At 45.7% G+C, this 20,554-nt stretch overlaps 1 protein-coding gene across 3 annotated transcripts in view; it reads left to right on the top strand.

Annotated features, from left to right (window-relative positions):
* ATP1A3 (ATPase Na+/K+ transporting subunit alpha 3) overlaps positions 1 to 20,554 on the top strand; it is a 47,270-nt gene that overhangs the window by 5,344 nt on the left and 21,372 nt on the right. For 2 of the 3 annotated variants that reach the window (XM_033084481.2, XM_033084482.2), the window contains exons 2-12: positions 3,098 to 3,220; positions 3,799 to 3,858; positions 5,214 to 5,417; positions 7,490 to 7,603; positions 9,095 to 9,229; positions 10,127 to 10,244; positions 13,227 to 13,495; positions 15,949 to 16,147; positions 17,798 to 17,907; positions 19,148 to 19,282; positions 19,967 to 20,159. In XM_033084481.2, the coding sequence (XP_032940372.1) occupies positions 3,098 to 3,220; positions 3,799 to 3,858; positions 5,214 to 5,417; positions 7,490 to 7,603; positions 9,095 to 9,229; positions 10,127 to 10,244; positions 13,227 to 13,495; positions 15,949 to 16,147; positions 17,798 to 17,907; positions 19,148 to 19,282; positions 19,967 to 20,159 (1,660 nt within the window). The remainder of the gene's footprint in view (positions 1 to 3,097; positions 3,221 to 3,798; positions 3,859 to 5,213; positions 5,418 to 7,489; positions 7,604 to 9,094; positions 9,230 to 10,126; positions 10,245 to 13,226; positions 13,496 to 15,948; positions 16,148 to 17,797; positions 17,908 to 19,147; positions 19,283 to 19,966; positions 20,160 to 20,554) is intronic. The other variant, XM_033084483.2, reaches the window with a different exon arrangement.

Genomic DNA, 20,554 nt, shown 5'->3' with positions numbered 1-20,554 from the left:
CAAATCCAAAAAATGTCCCCAAATCCAAAAAATGTCCCCAAATCCCAGAAATGTCCCCAAATCCTGAAGGTGTCCCCATAGAAAATGGGGAAAATTCCTCCTCAAAAAAAGAGAAAATTTTAAAAAAAAGGGAAAATTATCAAAAAAAAAAAGGGAAAATAACCCTAAAAAGAGGGGACCCCGAAAAATTGGGGAAATTCCCCTAAAATGGAGAAATCCCGTAAAAACGGGGAAAATCACCAAAAATGGGAAAACCCCAAAATCACCAAAAAATGGGAACAAAAAAAAAGGGAAAAAATCCCCAAAATCAGAGAAATCTCCCGAAAAAATGGGAACAATAAAAAACAGGGAAAAATCCCAAAAAAACAGAGAAATCTCCCCAAAAAATGAGGACAAAAAAAACCCCAGAAAAATCCCCAAAATCAGAGAAATCTCCTAAAAATGGGAACAAAAAAAAAAAAGAAAAATTCCCCAAAACCAGAGAAATCCCCCCAAAAATCCCCCATAAAAAATCCCCAAATAAATCAGGAACCCCAAAAAAAACCGGGGGAGACGCCCCCAAAAATGGGGAAACCCCTAAAAAAAATAAAATAAATTAAAAAATAAAAATTTGGGGCGCCCCAAAAATGGGAAAAGATTAAAAAAAAATTTATTTAAAAAAAAAATTAATTTTTAAAAAATCCCCCAAAAAATCCCAAAAAAAGAGAAAATCCCCAAAAATCGGGATTTCCCCCCAAAAACGATTTCGGGGTCTTCTCCCCTCCCCCTCCCCAGGTGAGTCCCGCCCCTCCCCCCCCTCCCGTTTTTCCCACGCCGCCCCTCCCCCCCCGCCCCTCCCCCCCCGGATTAGCGGGGAGCAGATGGGGGTGGGGGAGGGGCGGGGGGGGAGGGGCGGATCCCCCCAAATCCCCCCGGGCGGGTGGGGGAGGGGCGGGGGGAGGGGCCGGGCGGGAATTTGGGGGAATTCTGGGGGGTCCCGGGGGGATTTTGGGGGTTTTGGGGTTTGGGATTTTTTGTGAATTTTTTTGGGGGTGGTTTTGGGGTTTTTTGGGTTTTTTTGAGGGTTTTTTTTGGGTTTTTTTGGGGTTTTTTTTGGGGTTTTTTGGGGTATTTTTGGGATTTTTTTGGGATTTTTTGGGGTTTTTGGGGTTTTTTGGGGTGGTTTAATTTTTGGGCTGTTGGGGGAATTTTTGGGGATTTTTTGGGAATTTTTGTGAATTTTTTGGGGTTTTTTTGGGGTTTTCTGTGATTTTTTTGGGGTATTTTTGGGGTTTTTGGGGTTTTTTGGGGTGGTTTAATTTTTGGGCTGTTGGGGGAATTTTTGGGGATTTTTTGGGATTTTTTGTGAATTTTTTTTGGGTTTTTTAGGGGTTTTCTGGGATTTTTTTGGGGTATTTTTGGGGTTTTTGGGGTTTTTTGGGGTGGTTTAATTTTTGGGGTGTTGGGGGAATTTTTGGGGATTTTTTGGGATTTTTTTTTGTATTTTTTTGGGGGGAGTTGGGGTTTTTTTGGGTTTTTTATTTTGGGGATTTTTTGTGGGTTTTTTTTAACTTTTTTTGGGTTTTTTGGGGCTTTTTTTTTGGTTCTGGGTTGGGTTTTGGGGTTCTTTGGGTTTTGGGGTTTTTTCTTTGGGGAAGTTTCCTTTCGGTTTTGTTTGTTTTTGGTTCGTTTTGGGGTTTTTTGGCTTTTTTGGGGTTTTTTTTTTTGCTTTTTTGGGGCGTATTTGGGGTTGGTTTTGGGATTTTTTGTGGGATTTTTAAAAATTTTATTTTTTACTTTTTGGGGGGGTTTGGGGTTTTTCTGTGCTGCATTTTTGGGATTTTTGGGGGGGTTTTTGGGTTTGGGGTCCCTCGGTCACTGCGGGGCCGCCCTCGGGGTTTTTGGGGTTGGTTTTTTCTTTTTGGGGGGGATTTGGGATTTTTTGGTGATTTTGGGTTCGTGGTCACTGCGGAGCCGCCTCTGGGGTTTTTGGGGCTGGTTTTGGGTTTTTTGGGGCTGGTTTTGGGTTGGTTTTGGGTTTTTTTGGTGCTTTTGGGGTTCGTGGTCACTGCGGAGCCGCCTGTGGGGATTTTGGGGGGGATTTTGGTGTTTTTGGGGTAATTTTTTTGTGATTTTGGGTTCGTGGTCACTGCAGGGCCGCCCTTGGGGTTTTTTTGGGATTTTTTTTGGGGTTTTTTGGGGTTATTTTTCTGGTTTTTGGTGCTTTTGGGGTCTGTGGTCACTGCGGAGCCGCCTCTGGGGCTGTTTTGGGGTTGGTTTTGGGTTTTTTGGGGCTGGTTTTGGTTTTTTTGGGAGGTTTTGGTGTTTTTGGGATCCCTCAGTCACTGCGGAGCCGCCTCTTGGATTTTTGGGGTTAGTTTTTGGGATTTTGGGTCTGTGGTCACTGCGGAGCCGCCTGTGGGGATTTTGGGGGGAATTTTGGTGTTTTTGGGGTTATTTTCGGGGATTTTGGGTTCGTGGTCACTGCGGAGCCGCCTCTGGGTTTTTTGGGGTTATTTTTTTGGTTTTTGGGTTCGTGGTCACTGCGGAGCCGCCTCTGGGGTTGTTTTTGGGGTCTGGGGGGTTGTTTTGGGGTTATTTTCTGGGATTTTGGGTTCGTGGTCACTGTGGGGCCGCCTCTGGCGTTTTTGGGGTCTCAGGGGATTTTTTGGGGCTGGTTTTGGTTTTTTGGGGGGAATTTTTTGGGATTTTGGGTCTGTGGTCCCTGCCAGGCCACCTCTGGGATTTTTGGGCTAATTTTTTGGGATTTTGGGTCTGTGGTCACTGTGGAGCCGCCTCTGGGGTTTTGGGGGTTGTTTTTGGGGGGAATTTTGGTGGTTTTGGGTTCGTGGTCACTGCGGAGCCGCCTGTGGGATTTTTGGGACTCTCGGGGGGGATTTTTGGGTTGTTTTTGGTGGTTTTGGGGTTTTTTGGGTTCGTGGTCACTGCGGAGCCGCCTGTGGGGCTGTTTTGGGGTCTGGGGGGATTTTTTGGGGCTGGTTTTGGTTTTTTTGGGTTAATTTTTTGGGATTTTGGGTTCGTGGTCACTGCGGAGCCGCCGCTGGGGCTGTTTTGGGGTCTGGGGGGTCCCGGCGCCCCCCAGTAACGCCCCCCCCAGTTCGGCGGCTCCGACAGTTACCGCGTGGCCACCACGCAGGACAAGGGGGGCGACAAAGAGTCCCCAAAAAAGGGGAAGAGCAAAACGCGGGACCTGGACGACCTCAAGAAGGAGGTGGCCATGGTGAGTCGGGGTCTGGGGGGGAAATTTGGGGGAAATTGGGGGGTTTTGGGTTAAATTATGGGATTTTGGGGGGATTTGGAGGGAATTGGGGGGATTTTGGGGTTAAATAATGAGATTTTGGGTTAAATTATGGGATTTTGGGAGGGATTTCGGGAGGTTTTGGGGGGAATAATTGGAATTTTGGGGGAAATTGTGGGATTTAGAGGGGATTTGGGGTTAAATTATGGGATTTTGGGGGGATTTGGGGGGAATTTGGGGGGATTTGGGTTAAATTATGGGGTTTTGGGTTAAATAATGGGATTTTGGGAGGGGATTTTGGATTAAATAAAGAGATTTTGGGGGAAATTTGGGAGGTTTTGGGGGGAATAATTGGAATTTTGTGTTAAATTATGGGATTTTGGGTTAAATTATGGGATTTTGGGGGGGATTTTGTGAGGTTTTGGGGGAAATTACGGGATTTTGGGGGGAAATGAGAGGATTTGGGTTAATTTTTGGGGAAATTTGGACAGAAATTCCAGGGATTTTGGGGGGAATTCCCGGGATTTTGGGGTCCCAATTTTGGGTTTTTTCCCCCCCAGACCGAGCACAAGATGTCGATTGAAGAAGTTTGCAGGAAATACAACACGGACTGCGTGCAGGCGAGTTTGGGGCGAATTCCCGCGAGTTTGGGGCTCTGGGGGGTTCTGGGAATTCCGGGAGGGTTTGGGGATTTTTTGGGTGATTTTTGGGACTTTTTTTCGGTGGTTTTTGGGCTTTTTTTGGGTCAGTTTTGACCATTTTATTTTATTTCATTCTATTATTTTATTTTATTTTATATTATACTATTTTATCTCATATTATTTTAATTTATTTTATTTATCTATTTTTATTTATATTTTATTTTACTTTATTTTACTGTCTTTTTATTTCATTTTATTTCTTTTTATTTCTTTTTATTTCCTTTTATTTTATTTCTTTGTGTTTTATTCCTTTTTATTTATTTTATTTTATTTTATTATTTTATTTTTTAATTTTTTATTTTTTAAATTTTATTTTAGGATCTGGGTTTTTTTGGGCAGCTTTGCCTCATTTTTCGGTCATTTTTCACCATTTTTGTGCCTTTTTTTGGGGTAATTCCTGAAAAATTCAGGTTTTCAGATCCCTCTGACCCCCCCGACCCCCCAAATTTTTGGGGCCATTTTTGAGTTCATTTTTGGGTGGTTTTACCTCATTTTTGGCTCATTTTTAATCTCATTTTTCACTATTTTTGGCTCATTTTTACTTCATTTCCCACCATTTCTGCGCCCTTTTTTTGGGGTAACTCCCGGGAATTTTGGGATTTCAGATCCCTGTGCCCCCCCCCAAAATCCCCCTCACCTCCCAAATTTTTGGGGACATTTTAGGGCATTTTTGGGTCATTTTTTAACCATTTTTGGCCCATTTTATTTCATTTCCCACCATTTCCGCGCCCTTTTTTCGGGGTAACTCCCTGGAATTCCGGGATTTCGGATCCCCCTGACGCCCCCGACCCTCCAAATTTTTGGGGCCATTTGCTCATTTTTTATCTCATTTTTCACCGTTTTGGGCTCATTTTAGTTCATTTCCCACCATTTTCACGCTGTTTTTTTGGGGTAACTCCCGGGAATTTTGGGATTTTGGATCCCTGTGCCCCTCCCAAAATGCCTCTGACCTCCCAAATTTTTGGGGACATTTTAGGGCATTTTAAATCTAATTTTTCACTATTTTTAGCTCATTTTTACTTCATTTTTCACCATTTTCCCGCTGTTTTTTTGGGGAATTTTGGGATTCCGGACCCCCCCAACCCCCCTGACCCCCCAAATTTTTGGGACCATTTGCTCATTTTTTATCTCATTTTTCACCATTTTTTGATCATTTTTAATCTAATTTTTCACCATTTTTAGCTCATTTTAGTTCATTTTCCACCATTTTTTTGGGGAATTTCGGGATTTTGGACCCCCCCCGACCCCCCCCTGACCCCCCTGTCCCCCCCCAGGGCCTGACCCACAGCAAGGCCCAGGAGATCCTGGCCCGGGACGGCCCCAACGCGCTGACCCCGCCGCCCACCACCCCCGAGTGGGTCAAGTTCTGCCGGCAGCTCTTCGGGGGCTTCTCCATCCTGCTCTGGATCGGCGCCATCCTCTGCTTCCTGGCCTACGGCATCCAGGCGGGCACTGAGGATGAACCTTCCAATGACAATGTGAGAGTTTTGGGGAAAAACGGGGAAAAAATGGGAAAAAATGGGAAAAAATGGGAAAAAAATGTGAAAAAACGGCGATTTTAGGGGTTAAAATGGGAGGAAACTGGGGATTAAAGGGTTAAAATGGGATTTAATTGGGATTTAATTGGGGTTTAAACTGTTAAAACGGGATAAAATTGGGATTTTAGGGGTTAAAATGGGATTAAAATGGGGTTCTAGGGGTTAAAATGGGATTAAAATGGGGTGTAAAGGGTTAAAATTGGGGAAAAACTGGGGTTTAAAGGGTTAAAATGGGATTTAATTGGCGTTTAAGGGGTTAAAATTGGATAAATTTGGGGTTTAAGGAGTTAAAATGGGAAAATTTTGGGGTTTAAGGGGTTAAAATGGAAAAAATTGGTATTTTAGATGTTAAAATGGGATTAAAATTGAGTTTAAAGGGTTAAAATGTGATTAAAATTGGGATTTTAGGAGTTAAAATGGGATTAAATTGGGGTTTAAACTGTTAAAACAGGATAAAATTGGGATTTTAGGTGTTAAAATGGGATGAAATTGGGGTTTAAGGGGTTAAAATGGGATAGAATTTGGATTTTAGGGGTTAAAATGGAATTTAATTGGGGTTTAAGGGGTTAAAATGGAAAAAATTTGGGATTTTAGGAGTTAAAATGCGGAAAACTGGGGTTTAAAGGGTTAAAATGGGATTTAATTGGGGTTTAAACTGTTAAAACAGGATAAAATTGGGATTTTAGGGGTTAAAATGGGATAAAATTTGGGGTTTAAGGGGTTAAAGTGGAAAAAAAATGGTATTTTAGGTGTTAAAATGGGGAAACTGGGGTTTAAAGGGTTAAAATGGGATTAAATCGGGGTTTAAGGGGTTAAAGTGAAAAAATTCGGGGTTTAAGGGGTTAAAATGTAATAAAATTGGGATTTAAAGGGTTAAAATGGGATTGAATGAAGTTTAAGGGTTAAAATGGGATAAAATTGGGGTTTAAAGGGTTAAGATGGTATTAAAATGGGATTTAAGGGGTTAAAATGGGATAAAATTGGGATTTTTGGGGTTAAAATGGAAAAAATTGGTATTTTAGGTGTTAAAATGGAGAAAAAATTGGAGTTTAAGGCATTAAAATGGGATTAAATCAGGGTTTAAGGGGTTAAAATGGAAAAATTTGGGATTTTAGAGGTTGAAATGGGATTAAAATGGAGTTTAAGGGGTTAAAATGGGATTAAAATTGGGATTTTAGGGGTTAAAATGGGATAAAATCGGGTCAGATGAGTTTAAAATGGGTGAAAAACGGGAATTGAGGAATTTAAAATGGGGAAAAAATGGGATTTGAAGAATTTAAAATGGGGAAAAATGGGATTTGAGGAATTTAAAATGGGGAAAAATGGGATTTGAAGAATTTAAAATGGGGGAAAATTGGAATTTGAAGAATTTAAAATGGGGAAAAATTAGGATTTGAGGATTTTAAAATGGGGGGAAATTGAGATTTGAAGAATTTAAAATGGGGAATTGGAATTTGAGGAATTTAAAATGGAAAAAATGAGATTTGAGGAATCTAAAATGGGGAAATTTTGGATTTGAAGAATTTAAAATGGGAGAAAAAATGGGATTTGAGGAATTTAAAATGGGAAAAAATTAGGATTTGAGGATTTTAAAATGGGGGGAAATTGAGATTTGAAGAATTTAAAATGGAGAATTGGAATTTGAGGAATTTAAAATTGAAAAAAATGGGATTTGAGGAATTTAAAATGGGGAAATTTTGGATTTGAAGAATTTAAAATGGGGGAAAAAATGGGATTTGAGGAGTTTAAAATGGGAGAAAAAATGGGATTTGAAGAATTTAAAATGGGGAAAATTGGGATTTAAGGAATTTAAAATGGGGGAAAATTGGAATTTGAAGAATTTAAAATGGGAAAAATGGGATTTGAAGAATTTAAAATGGGAAAAAATGAGGATTTGGTGAATTTAAAAGGGGAAAAATTCAGATTAGGGTGTTAAAAATGGGGGAAAATCGAGATTTTGGGATTTTTTGGGACCCCCCAAAGTGACCCCAGCCCCGTTTTTGCCCCCCCAGCTGTACCTGGGCATCGTCCTGGCCGCCGTCGTCATCATCACCGGCTGCTTCTCCTACTACCAGGAGGCCAAGAGCTCCAAGATCATGGAATCCTTCAAGAACATGGTGCCCCAGGTGCGGGTCCGGGGATTTGGGGAATTTTGGGGGTTTCTGGAAATTTTGGGGGATTTTTTGGAAATTATTTGGGATTTTTGGGGGATTTTGGGGGGATTTTGAGGGGATTTAGGGGGATTTTGGGGAATTTTGGGGGATTTTTTGGGAATTCTTTGGGATTTTTGGGGAATTTGGGGAGATTTTTTTGAAATTTTGAGGTATTTTGGGATATTTTTTTGGAATTTTGGGGGATTTCAGGAGTATTTGGGGGGATTTTGGGATTTTCTGGAAATTTTGGGGCATTTTGGGGGATTTTTTGGAAATTCTTTGGGATTTTTGGGGAATTTGGGGAAATTTTTTTAAAATTTTGAGGTATTTTGGGAGATTTTTTGGAAATTTTGGGGGATTACAGGAGGATTTGGGGGATTTGGGGGATTTTCTGGAAATTTGGGGGATTTTGGGGGGATTTTTTGGAAATTCTTTGGGATTTTTGGGGAATTTTGGGAGATTTTTTGGAAATTTTGGGAGATTTTTTGGAATTTTGGGGGATTACAGGAGGATTTGGGGAATTTGGGGATTTTTTGTAAATTTTGGGGGATTTTGGGGGGATTTTTTGGAAATTATTTGGGATTTTTGGGGAATTTGGGAGATTTTTTTGAAATTTTGAGGTATTTTGGGATATTTTTTGGGAATTTTGGGGGATTTCAGGAGGATTTGGGGGATTTTGGGATTTTTTGTAAATTTTGGGGGATTTTGGGGGGATTTTTTGGAAATTCTTTGGGATTTTCGGGGAATTTTGGGAGATTTTTTGGAAATTTTGGGTGTTTTGAGTGGATTTATTTGAAAAATTGGGGGATTTTAGGGGGATTTGGGGGGATTTTGGGGGATTTTTTGAGTCCTGGGGGAGATTTTGGGGAAAATTCGAGGGTCTGGAGGTTGGATTTGGGGCGGGATTTTCGAATTTAATGATTTTGGAGCGATTTTTGGGACAGGATTTGCAGATCTTTGGGATTTGAGGGCAGATTTTGGGACAAGATTTTTAGATTTCTGGGATTTGGGGGTAGGATTTTGGAGTGGGATTTGCAGATTTTTGGGATCTCGTAGCCAGATCTGCAGATTTTTGGGATTTGGGGGCAAATTTTGGGGCAGAATTTTCAGATTTAGTGATTTTTGGAGCTGATTTTGGGGCGGGATTTTCCAATTTTTAGGATTTGGGGACAGATTCTGGGGTGGGATTTTCAGATTTAGCAATTTTGGGGCAGGATTTGCAGATTCAGTGATTTTGGAGCTGATTTTGGGACGGGATTTTCCCAATTTTTGGGATTTTCCCAATTTTTGGGATTTTCGTTCTCCCCACCCACCAAACCCCAGGACCCCCCACTCCTTTTTGGGGTGAAAAAAGCGAATTTTCCCTTTCCGGGCCCAAATTTTACGGGGACCGCGGGCGGGTTTGGGGCTCCCGGGGTTCCGGGATTTTCCGGAATTTTCCCGAATTCCCGGTTTTCACCCCAGCAAGCCCTGGTGATCCGCGAGGGCGAGAAGATGCAGGTGAACGCCGAGGAGGTCGTGGTCGGGGACCTGGTGGAGGTCAAGGGCGGCGACCGCGTCCCGGCCGACCTGAGGATCATCTCGGCCCACGGCTGCAAGGTGGGGCCCAAAAAAATCCCGGGAAATCACCCCAAAAACTCACAGAGAGATTGAAAAAATACCGGGAAATCACCCCAAAAAACACACGGAGCGATAAAAAAAAAATCCCAGGAAATCACCTCAAAAATCCTGGGGAAAAACCCCCCAAAAGTCCCAGGAAAAAACACCAAAAAATCCTGGGAAAAAATCCTAAAAAATCCCGAGAAATCACCTTAAAAATCCCGTGAATAAACACCAAAAATCCTGGGGAAAAACCCGCAAAAAATCCCAGGAAATCACCCCAGAAACACACAGAGAGATTAAAAAAAATCCTGGGAAAGCACCCCAAAAATACCTGGAACAATCCCCAAAAATATGGGGAAATCACCCCAAAATCCTGGGGAAAAACCGCAAAAAAATCGTGGGGAAACAAACCCCAAAAATCCTGGGAAATCACCCCAAAAACACCCGGAGTGATCCCCAAAAAAAAACGGGAAATCATCCCACAAATCCCAGGAAATCACCCCAAAAATTCCGGTTAAAAAAATAAAAAAAAATCCCGGGAAATCACCCCAAAAAACCACCCAGAGTGATCCCCAAAAATCCTGGGAAATCACCCCAAAAATCCTGTTTAAAAAAACAAAAAAATCCCGGGAAATCACCCCAAAAAACACAAGGAACAATAAAAAAAAATCCCAGGAAATCACCCCAAAAATCCTGGTGAAAAAAAATTTTTAAAATCCTGAGAAATCACTTCAAAAATCCCGGTAAAAAAACCCAAAAAAAACCCAAAAAAACCCCGAAATTCACCTTAAAACCCCCAAAATTTCCCCTTAAATCCCCAGATTTTTTCCCAAACCCCCCGAATTTTCCCAAAACCGCCCGAACTCGCCCCAAATCTGTCATTTCTGTTCCCAGGTGGACAACTCCTCGCTGACGGGCGAGTCGGAGCCGCAGACGCGCTCGCCCGACTGCACCCACGACAACCCCCTGGAGACGCGGAACATCACCTTCTTCTCCACCAACTGCGTCGAGGGTGCGCCCCCGGATTTGGGGAGGGGTCCCCGGGCTGGTGGGACCTCAAAAACGGGAAAAAAATGGGGTTTGGGGTGGTAAAATTGCGATTTTTGGCCCCAAAATGGAAAAAAAAATGGTGAGGAGGGGCTCTGGAATTTGGGGAGGGGTCCCCGGAATTTGGGGAGGGGTCCCTGGAATTTGGGGAGGGGTCCCAGGGCCATCACAGCCCCAAAAACAGGCAAAAAATGGGGTTTGGGGTGGTAAAATTGCGATTTTTAGCCCCAAAATGGAAAAAAAAACGGTGAGGAGGGGCTCTGGAATTTGGGGAGGGGTCCCCAGAATTTGGGGAGGGGTCCCAGGGCTGGTGGGACCCCAAAAATGGGTAAAAAATGGGGTTTGGGGCAGTAAAATTGAGATTTTTGGCCCCAAAAATGTGCAGGTTTTTTTCCCTTTTTTTGTCTTTTTTTCGCCATTTTTTCAGCATTTTTTCATCATTTTTTCACCGTTTTTTCACCTTTTCACCCCGTTTTTTCCCCTCCCAGGCACCGCCCGCGGCGTGGTCATCGCCACGGGTGACCACACGGTCATGGGGTCATTCCCACCCAATAATTTCAATTTTTACCCAATTTTTTCCCATTTTTTCCCCATTTTTCGCTGTTTTTTCACCGTTTTTTCTGGTTTTTTGCCGTTTTTCTTCGTTTTTTCACATTTTTACCCCGTTTCTCCTCCCCCCAGGCACTGCCCGAGGTGTGGTCATCTCCATGGGTGACCGCACCGTCATAGGGTGTCCCAGACCCATTTTTGGGTCATTCCCACCTCAATTTCTCTATTTTTTTCCCCATTTTCCCCCATTTTTTGCCATTTTTTCACCGTTTTTTCCCATTTTTTCACAGTTTTTTCCCATTTTTTCACTTTTTCACCCCGTTCTTCCTCCCCCCCGGGCACTGCCCGGCGTGTGGTCATCACCACAGGTGACCGCACCGTCATGGGGTCATTCCCACCCGATAATTTCAATTTTTAACCCTTAAAATCGTCATTTTTGGCCATTTTTCACCATTTTTTCCCATTTTTTCACCGTTTCACCCCGTTTTTTCCCCTCCCAGGCACCGCCCGGGGCGTGGTCATCGCCACGGGTGACCGCACCGTCATAGAGTCATTCCCACCCAATTTTTCCCCATTTTTTCCCGTTTTCCACACTTTTTACGCCATTTTTTCACCGTTTTTCACCATATTTCACCGTTTTTCACAATTTTTCCCATTTTTCCACATTTTCACCCCATTTTTCCTCTCCCCAGGCACCGCCCGCGGCGTGGTCATCACCACGGGTGACCGCATGGTCATGGGGTCATTCCCACTCAATTCTTTTTCCATTTTTTCACCATTTTTAACTCCTAAAATTGCCATTTTTTCGCCGTTTTCCCCCATTTTTTCACCATTTTTTCACCGTTTTTTCACCGTTTCACCCATTTTTTCCCCTCCCAGGCACCGCCCGGGGAGTGGTCATCGCCACAGGTGACCGCACCGTCATGGGGTCATTCCCACCCAATAATTTCAATTTTTACCCAATTTTTTTTCCATTTTTTCACCATTTTAAACCCTTAAAATAGCTGTTTTTTCACCGTTTTTTCCCATTTTTTCACTATTTCACCCCATTTTTCCCCTCCCAGGCACCACCCGCGGCGTGGTCATCGCCACGGGTGACCGTCCAATAATTTCAATTTTTACCCAATTTTTCCCCCATTTTTTTCCCGTTTTCCACCGTTTTTTCACTGTTTTTTTGCTTTTTTTCGCCGTTTTTTTGCCGTTTTTTCACCTTTTCACCCCGTTTCTCCTCCTCCCAGGCACCGCCCGGGGCGTGGTCATCGCCACGGGTGACCGCACCGTCATGGGGTCATTCCCACCCAATAATTTCAATTTTTACCCAATTTTTCACTACTTTTTTCCTGTATTTCACCAGTTTTTTGTCATTTTTCACGATTTTTTCACCATTTTTTCCCATTTTTCCACATTTTCACCCCATTTCTCCTCCCTCCCAGGCACCGCCCGCGGCGTGGTCATCGCCACGGGTGACTGCACGGTCATGGGGGGCACTGACCCCTCATTCCCACCTCATTTTCTCTTGTTTTAGCATTTTTTCACCATTTTTTCGCCATTTTTTCACCGTTTTTCACAGTTTTTCACTGTTTTTTCACCGTTTTTTCCCATTTCTTCACCTTTTCACCCCGTTTTTCCTCCTCCCAGGCACCGCCCGCGGCGTGGTCATCGCCACGGGTGACCGCACGGTCATGAGGTCATTCCCACTCAATTTTTCCCCATTTTTTTCCTGTTTCCCACCGGTTTTGCGCCATTTTTTCACCGTTTTTCACCATATTTCACCGTTTTTCACAATTTTTCCCATTTTTCCACATTTTCACCCCATTTTTTCCCCTCCCAGGCACCGCCCGCGGCGTGGTCATCGCCACGGGTGACCGCACGGTCATGGGGTCATTCCCACTCAATTTTTACCCAGTTTTTTTTCCCATTTTTAAACCATTTTCTACCATTTTTGCGCCAATTTGTCAGCGTTTGTTCCCATTTTTTCACCGTTTTTTCCCATTTTTCCACCGTTTTTCACCGTTTTTCCACATTTTCACCCCGTTTTTTCCCCCCCCAGGCACCGCCCGGGGCGTGGTCATCGCCACGGGTGACCGCACGGTCATGGGGTCATTCCCACCCAATAATTTCAATTTTTAACCCCTAAAATCACAATTTTTCTGACTTTTTTCACCGTTTTTTCCCGTTTTTTCACATTTTCACCCCGTTTCTCCTCCCCCCAGGCACCGCCCGCGGCGTGGTCATTGCCACAGGTGACCACACGATCATGGGGTCATTCCCACCCAATTTTTACCCAATTTGTTTCCATTTTTTGACCGTTTTTAACTCCTAAAATCGCCATTTTTGGCCATTTTTCACCGTTTTTCACCGTTTTTTCACCATTTCACCCCATTTTTTCCCGTCCCAGGCACCGCCCGCGGCGTGGTCATCGCCACGGGTGACCGCACGGTCATGGGCCGCATCGCCACGCTGGCCTCGGGGCTGGAGGTGGGCAAGACGCCGATCGCGGTGGAGATCGAGCACTTCATCCAGCTCATCACCGGCGTGGCCGTCTTCCTCGGCATCTCCTTCTTCATCCTCTCCCTCATCCTCGGCTACACCTGGCTCGAGGCCGTCATCTTCCTCATCGGCATCATCGTGGCCAACGTGCCCGAGGGGCTGCTGGCCACCGTCACGGTGAGTGGGGGTGGGAGGGGACTGGGAGGGAGTGGGATGGACTGGGAGAGGACTGGGACAGAGATTTTGGGAGTTTAAATTGAACTGGAATGGGACTGGGATGGACTGGGAGAGAGATTAGGCGGATTTAAATGGAGCTGGGATGGACTGGGATGGACTGGGAGAGAGATCTGGGAGTTTAAATAGAACTGGGATGGAACTGGGAGGGGACTGGGATGGGCTGGGAGGGACTGGGAGGAGATTGGGAGGGGATTGGGAGGGACTGGGAGGGACTGGGACAGACATTTTGGGAGTTTAAATTGAACTGGGAGGGACTGGGATGGACTGGGAGGGACTGGGAGGGGACTGGGAGGGGACTGGGAGTGACTGGAAGAGAGATCTGGGAAATTAGACGGAACTGGGAAGGGACTGGGATGGACTGGGAGAGAGATCTGGGGGTTTAAATGGAACTGGGAGGGACTGGGAGGGGGCTGGGATGGACTGGGAGGGGATTAGGAGGGACTGGGATGGGATGGGGAGGGACTGGGAGAGAGATCTGGGAGTTTAAAGGGAACTGGGAGGGACTGCGATGGACTGGGAGTGACTGGGAGAGAGATTCGGGGCTTTAGATGGAGCTGGGAGGGGATTGGGATGGACTGGGATGGACTGGGAGAGAGATCTGCGGGGTTAAATGGAACTGGGATGGACTGGGAGAGAGATCTGGGAAATTAGATGGAACTGGGATGGACTGGGAGGGGACTGAGAGGGGATTGGGATGGACTGGGAGGGACTGGGAGAGAGATCTGGGGGTTTAAATAGAACTGGGATGGACTGGGAGGGACTGGGAGGGACTGGGATGGACTGGGATGGACTGGGATGGACTGGGATGGACTGGGAGAGAGATTAGGGCGATTTAAATGAAACTGGGATGGACTGGGATGGGACTGGGAGGGGATTGGGATGGACTGGGAGGGAGATCTGGGGGTTTACATGGAACTGGGAGGGGACTGGGAGACACTGGGAGAGAGATTCTGGGGGTTTAAATGGAACTGGGAGGGACTGGGATGGACTGGGATGGACTGGGAGGGACTGGGATGGACTGGGATGGACTGGGATGGACTGGGAGAGACTGGGAGAGAGATCTGGGAGTTTAAATAGAACTGGGATGGAACTGGGAGGGGACTGGGATGGACTGGGAGGGACTGGGAGGAGATTGGGAGGGGATTGGGAGGGACTGGGAAGGACTGGGAGGGACTGGGAGGGACTGGGAGAGAGATCTGGGGGTTTAAATGGAGCTGGGATGGACTGGGATGGAACTGGGATGGACTGGGAGGGAACTGGGATGGACTGGGAGGGGATTAGGAGGGGCTGGGATGGGATGGGGAGGGACTGGGAGAGAGATCTGGGAGTTTAAAGGGAACTGGTAGGGACTGGGAGGGGACTGGGACAGAGATTTTGGGAGTTTAAATTGAACTGGGAGGGACTGGGATGGACTGGGAGGGACTGGGAGGGAGATATGGGGGATTTAAATGGAACTGGGATGGACTGGGATGGACTGGGAGGGAGATCTGGGGATTTAAATGGAGCTGGGAGGGACTGGGATGGACTGGGAGAGAGATTTGGGGGTTTAAATGGAGCTGGGAGGGACTGGGATGGACTGGGAGGGACTGGGAGGGAGATATGGGGGTTTAAATGGAGCTGGGATGGACTGGGGTGGACTGGGACGGACTGGGAGAGAGATTAGGGGGATTTAAATGGAACTGGGATGGACTGGGATGGACTGGGACGGACTGGGAGGGGATTGGGATGGACTGGGAGGGACTGGGATGGACTGGGATGGACTGGGAGGGACTGGGAGAGAGATCTGGGGGTTTAAGTGAAACTGGGATGGACTGGGAGGGGATTGGGATGGACTGGGATGGACTGGGAGGGACTGGGAGGGACTGGGATGGACTGGGAGGGACTGGTGCCGTTCTGGGGGATTTTTTTGGTTCCTCCAGGCGTTTTTATCTCAAATTTTGTGCGATTTTCATGGGATTTTTTGAGTTCCCCACCCAGCACCGAAGCCCCCAGCCCCAATTTGAGACCCCAGCCCCAATTCGGGATCCCCTAGCACCCATTTACGACCCCAGCCCCATTTGGGGACCCCAAACCCTTTACCCAAGGATTCCTCCAGGCGTTTCCAGGCCGTTTTTATCTCCAATTTTGTGCGATTTTCATGGGATTTTTTGAGTCCCCACCCCAAACCGAAGCCCCCAGCCCCAATTTGTGACCCCAGCCCCAGTTTGTGACCCCATCCCCATTTGGAGACCCCAAACCCTCCACCCAAGGCTCCTCCAGGCGTTTCCAGGCCGTTTTTGGCTCAAATTTTGTGCGATTTTCATGGGATTTTTTGAGTTCCCCACCCCAAACCGAAGCCCCCCCGAAGCCCCCAGCCCCAATTTACGACCCCAGCCCCATTTCCCCTCTCCCAGGTGTGCCTGACGCTCACGGCCAAGCGCATGGCCCGGAAGAACTGCCTGGTGAAGAACCTGGAGGCCGTGGAGACGCTGGGCTCCACCTCCACCATCTGCTCCGACAAGACCGGGACCCTGACCCAGAACCGCATGACCGTGGCCCACATGTGGTTCGACAACCAGATCCACGAGGCCGACACCACCGAGGACCAGTCCGGTCAGTGGGGGCACTGGGAGGCACTGGGATAAACTGGGAGGGCACTGGGAGAGAGATAGAGGGGTTTGAATGGGACTGGGAGGGACTGGGATAAACTGGGAGAGAGATATGGGGGTTTGAATGGGACTGGGATAAACTGGGAGGGGATTGGAAGGGGATTGGGAGGGACTGGGAGGGAACTGGGATGGACTGGGAGGCACTGGCAGGGAGATACGGGGGTTTGAATGGGACTGGGATAAACTGGGAGGGACTGGGATAAACTGGGAGGGGACTGGGAGGGACTGGGAAAGAGATAGAGGGGTTTGAATGGGACTGGGAAGGACTGGGAGGGCACTGGGATGGACTGGGAGGGAGATAGAGGGGTTTGAATGGGACTGGGATAAACTGGGAGGGGACTGGGAGGGGACTGGGATAAACTGGGAGGGGACTGGGATAAACTGGGAGGGAGATATGGGGGTTTGAATGGGACTGGGATAAACTGGGAGGGGACTGGGATAAACTGGGAGGGAGATATGGGGGTTTGAATGGGACTGGGATAAACTGGGAGAGAGATATGGGGGTTTGAATGGAGCTGGGAGGGACTGGGATAAACTGGGAGGGGACTGGGATGGACTGGGAGAGAGATACGGGGGTCTGAATGGGACTGGGATAAACTGGGAGGGGACTGGGAGGGCACTGGGACGGAGATCTGGGGGTTTGAATGGGACTGGAGGGGACTGGGAGGGACTGGGAGGGACTGGGATAGATTTGGAGGGAACTGGGATAGACTGGGAGGGACTGGGAGGGCACTGGGAGAGAGATAGAGGGGTTTGAATGGGACTGGGAGGGACTGGGAGGGGACTGGGATAAACTGGGAGGGAGATATTAGGGTTTGAATGGGACTGGGATAAACTGGGAGGGACTGGGATAAACTGGGAGGGACTGGGAGGAAGATATGGGGGTTTGAATGGGACTGGGATAAACTGGGAGGGCACTGGGAGGGACTGGGAGAGAGATAGAGGGGTTTGGATTGGATTGGGAGGGACTGGGATAAACTGGGAGGGACTGGGAGGGACTGGGATGGATTGGGAGGGGACTGGGATAAACTGGGAGGGACTGGGATGGATTGGGAGGGGACTGGGGGACGCTGGGTTAAACTGGGAGGGAGATCTGGGGGTTTGAATGGGACTGGGAGGGACTGGGATAAACTGGGAGGGACTGGGAGTGACTGGGACTGGTTTATATTGGTCCATACCGGTTCTGACTGGTCCGCATTGGTTTGTACTGGTTTATACTGGTTGATATTGGTTTATACTGGTCCACACTGGTTTATATTGGTCTGTACTAGTTCTGACTGGTCCGTACTGGTTCTGATTGATCTGCACTGGTCCATACTGGTCCATACTGGTTCTAACCGGTCCGCACTGGTCCATACTGGTCCATACTGGTTCTAACCGGTCCGCACTGGTCCATACTGGTTTATACTGGTTCTGACCGGTCCGCGCTGGTTTATACTGGTTCTGACTGGTTTATACTGGTTTATACTGGTCTGCACTGGTTCTGACTGGTCTGTACTGGTCCGTACTGGTCCATACTGGTTCTGACCGGTCCATACTGGTTTATACTGGTCCGTACTGGTTCTGACCGGTCCGTACTGGTTTCCCACCTCAGGCACCGCCTTCGACAAGAGCTCGCCCACCTGGGTGGCCCTGAGCCACATCGCCGGGCTCTGCAACCGCGCCGTCTTCAAGGGGGGACAGGAGAACGTGCCCATCCTCAAGGTGGGGCGGGGGGCCGGGGGGCCGGGGGGGCTCGGGGGGCGTGGGGGATTTGGGGGAATTTTGGGGGATTTTTGGGGATTTTTTAAAAAAAATTTGGGGATTTTTTTTTAATTTTTAGATTTTTTTTAGAATTTTTTAAAATTTTTTATTATTTTTTTATTATTTTTTTGGAATTTTTTAAATTTTAAATTATTTTTTTAATTATTTTTTAGGATTTTTGTGGGGGATTTTATACTATTTTTTTATTATTTTTTGGGAATTTTTTTTGGATTTTAAATTATTTTTTTAAATTTTTTTTAGGACTTTTTTTGGGATTTTAAATTATTTTTAATATTATTTTTTAGGATTTTTGGAGGGATTTTAAATTATTTTTAAAATTATTTTTTTAGGATTTTTTTGGATTTTAAATTATTTTTAAAATAGTTTTTTAGGATTTTGGAGGGGATTTTAAATTATTTTTAAAATTATTTTTGGGGATTATTTTTTATTTTAAATTATTTTTTAAATTATTTTTTAGGATTTTGGGGGGGATTTTAAATTATTTGTTTAATTATTTTTTGGGATTTTTTTTGGTGTTTTTTTTGAGATTTTTTTGGAATTTTTTGGGGAATTTTTTTTATTTTTAAAAAAAATTTAGGATATTTTTGGGATTTAAATTTTATTATTATTTTTTAGGGGTTTTTTTTAAATTTTTTTTGCTATTTTTTGGGAATTTTTTTTGGTGATTTTTTTGAGAGTTTTTTTATTTTGGGGGGATTTTTTTGGGGGATTTTAAAAGGAATTTGTTGGGGATTTTTCTGGGATTTTTTTTGAGATTTTTGGGGGTTTTTTTGGAGGATTTTTCTGGGATTTTTTGTGGGATTTTTTCTTACTTTGGGGGGATTTTTTTGGGAATTTTTTGAGGGTGCAAATCTCGAATTTTGGGGTTTCCCAGGACAGGATGGATTTGGGGGTTCTGGGACATTTCCTGAGGGATTTTTGGGGTGTAAATCCCGGATTTTTGGGTTCAAATCCCGAATTTTGGTGTGTAAATCCCGGATTTTTGGTGTGTAATTCCTGTATTTTGGGGCAGTTTTTCACTGGGATGTATCTGGGGGTTCTGGGGGGTTAGTGATGGGATTTTTGGGGTGTAAATCCCGTATTTTGGTGTGTAATTCCCGTATTTTGGGGTTCAAATCCCAGATTTTTGGGTTCAAATCCCGAATTTTGGGTTGTAATTCCCGTATTTTGGGGTCCCCAGCGCGACGTGGCCGGGGACGCCTCCGAGTCGGCGCTGCTGAAATGCATCGAGCTCTCCTCGGGCTCCGTCAAGGTCATGCGGGAGCGGAACAAGAAAGTGGCCGAGATCCCCTTCAACTCCACCAACAAGTACCAGGTACCCCAAAAACACCCAGGGGGACCCCAAAAAAAATCCGAGTGACACCAAAAAAAACCCGGGAGGCACAAAAAAAATGGGGAAAAATCAAAAAAACCCGGGGAGAATCAAAAAAATCAGAGCAGAATCCAAAAAAATCTGTGGGACCCCAAAAACAGCCGGGGGGGACCCCAAAAATACCGAATAAACCTGGGGAGAACAAAAAAAACCCGAGGGGATCCCAAAAAAACCTGGGGGGCACAAAAAAAACGGGGAAAAAATTAAAAAAAAACTGGGGAGAATCAAAAAAATCAGTGGAGAATCCGAAAAAATCTGTGGCACCCCGAAAAAACCCGAGGGGATCCCAAAAAAAAAAACCAGATGTGATTTTGGGTAATTTTTGGTGTGATTTTGGGCAATTTTTGGTGTGATTTTGGGCAATTTTTGGTGTGATTTTGGGCAATTTTTGGTGTGACTTTGGGCAATTTTTGGTGCGATTTTTTGCGTGATTTTCGAGGTAATTTTACCTCCATCTAAACCCCATTCCCAAAACCCCACCAGCACCACAAAACCCCATTAAAAACCCCCCCAAAATCCCAATTTTTTTCCTCATTTTCACCTTCTAACCCCCCAAAATTTCCCAAAAAATTTCCCAAATTTTTCCACCGCTCCCCACACTCCGCAAATCTCTTTTTCTCGCCCCAGCTCTCCATCCACGAGACCGAGGACCCCAACGACAACCGGTACCTGCTGGTGATGAAGGGCGCGCCCGAGCGCATCCTGGACCGCTGCTCCACCATCCTGCTGCAGGGCAAGGAGCAGCCGCTGGACGAGGAGATGAAGGAGGCCTTCCAGAACGCCTACCTGGAGCTGGGCGGCCTGGGGGAGAGGGTGCTGGGTGAGCAGGGGGATTTGGGAATTTTTGGGATTTTTTTCGGAATTTTTTTGGGATTTTTTGTGATTTTTTTGCGATTTTTTGTGATTTTTTGTGATTTTTTGCGATTTTTTTCTGATTTTTTTCTGATTTTTTTTGGTGATTTTTTTGCCATTTTTTGGTAATTTTTTTAAAGGATTTTTTGAGGAAATTTATGAGGATTTATGGGGATTTTTTGGGGATTTTTTAGGATTTTTTTTTAATTTTTAAATTTTTTTTTCTGTAATTTTTTTATTTTTCTGGGGATTTTTTGGGGAGCAGCCGCTGGACGAGGAGATGAAGGAGCAGTTCCAGAACGCCCACCTGGAGCTGGGCGGCCTGGGGGAGAGGGTGCTGGGTGAGCACGGGAATGTTCAGAG

Source organism: Catharus ustulatus, chromosome 39, assembly GCF_009819885.2.
Source record: "Catharus ustulatus isolate bCatUst1 chromosome 39, bCatUst1.pri.v2, whole genome shotgun sequence".
NCBI classification, from domain to species: domain Eukaryota; kingdom Metazoa; phylum Chordata; class Aves; order Passeriformes; family Turdidae; genus Catharus; species Catharus ustulatus.
Note: the sequence above shows the minus strand (reverse complement) of the source record. Positions and strands in the feature narration are given on the sequence as shown.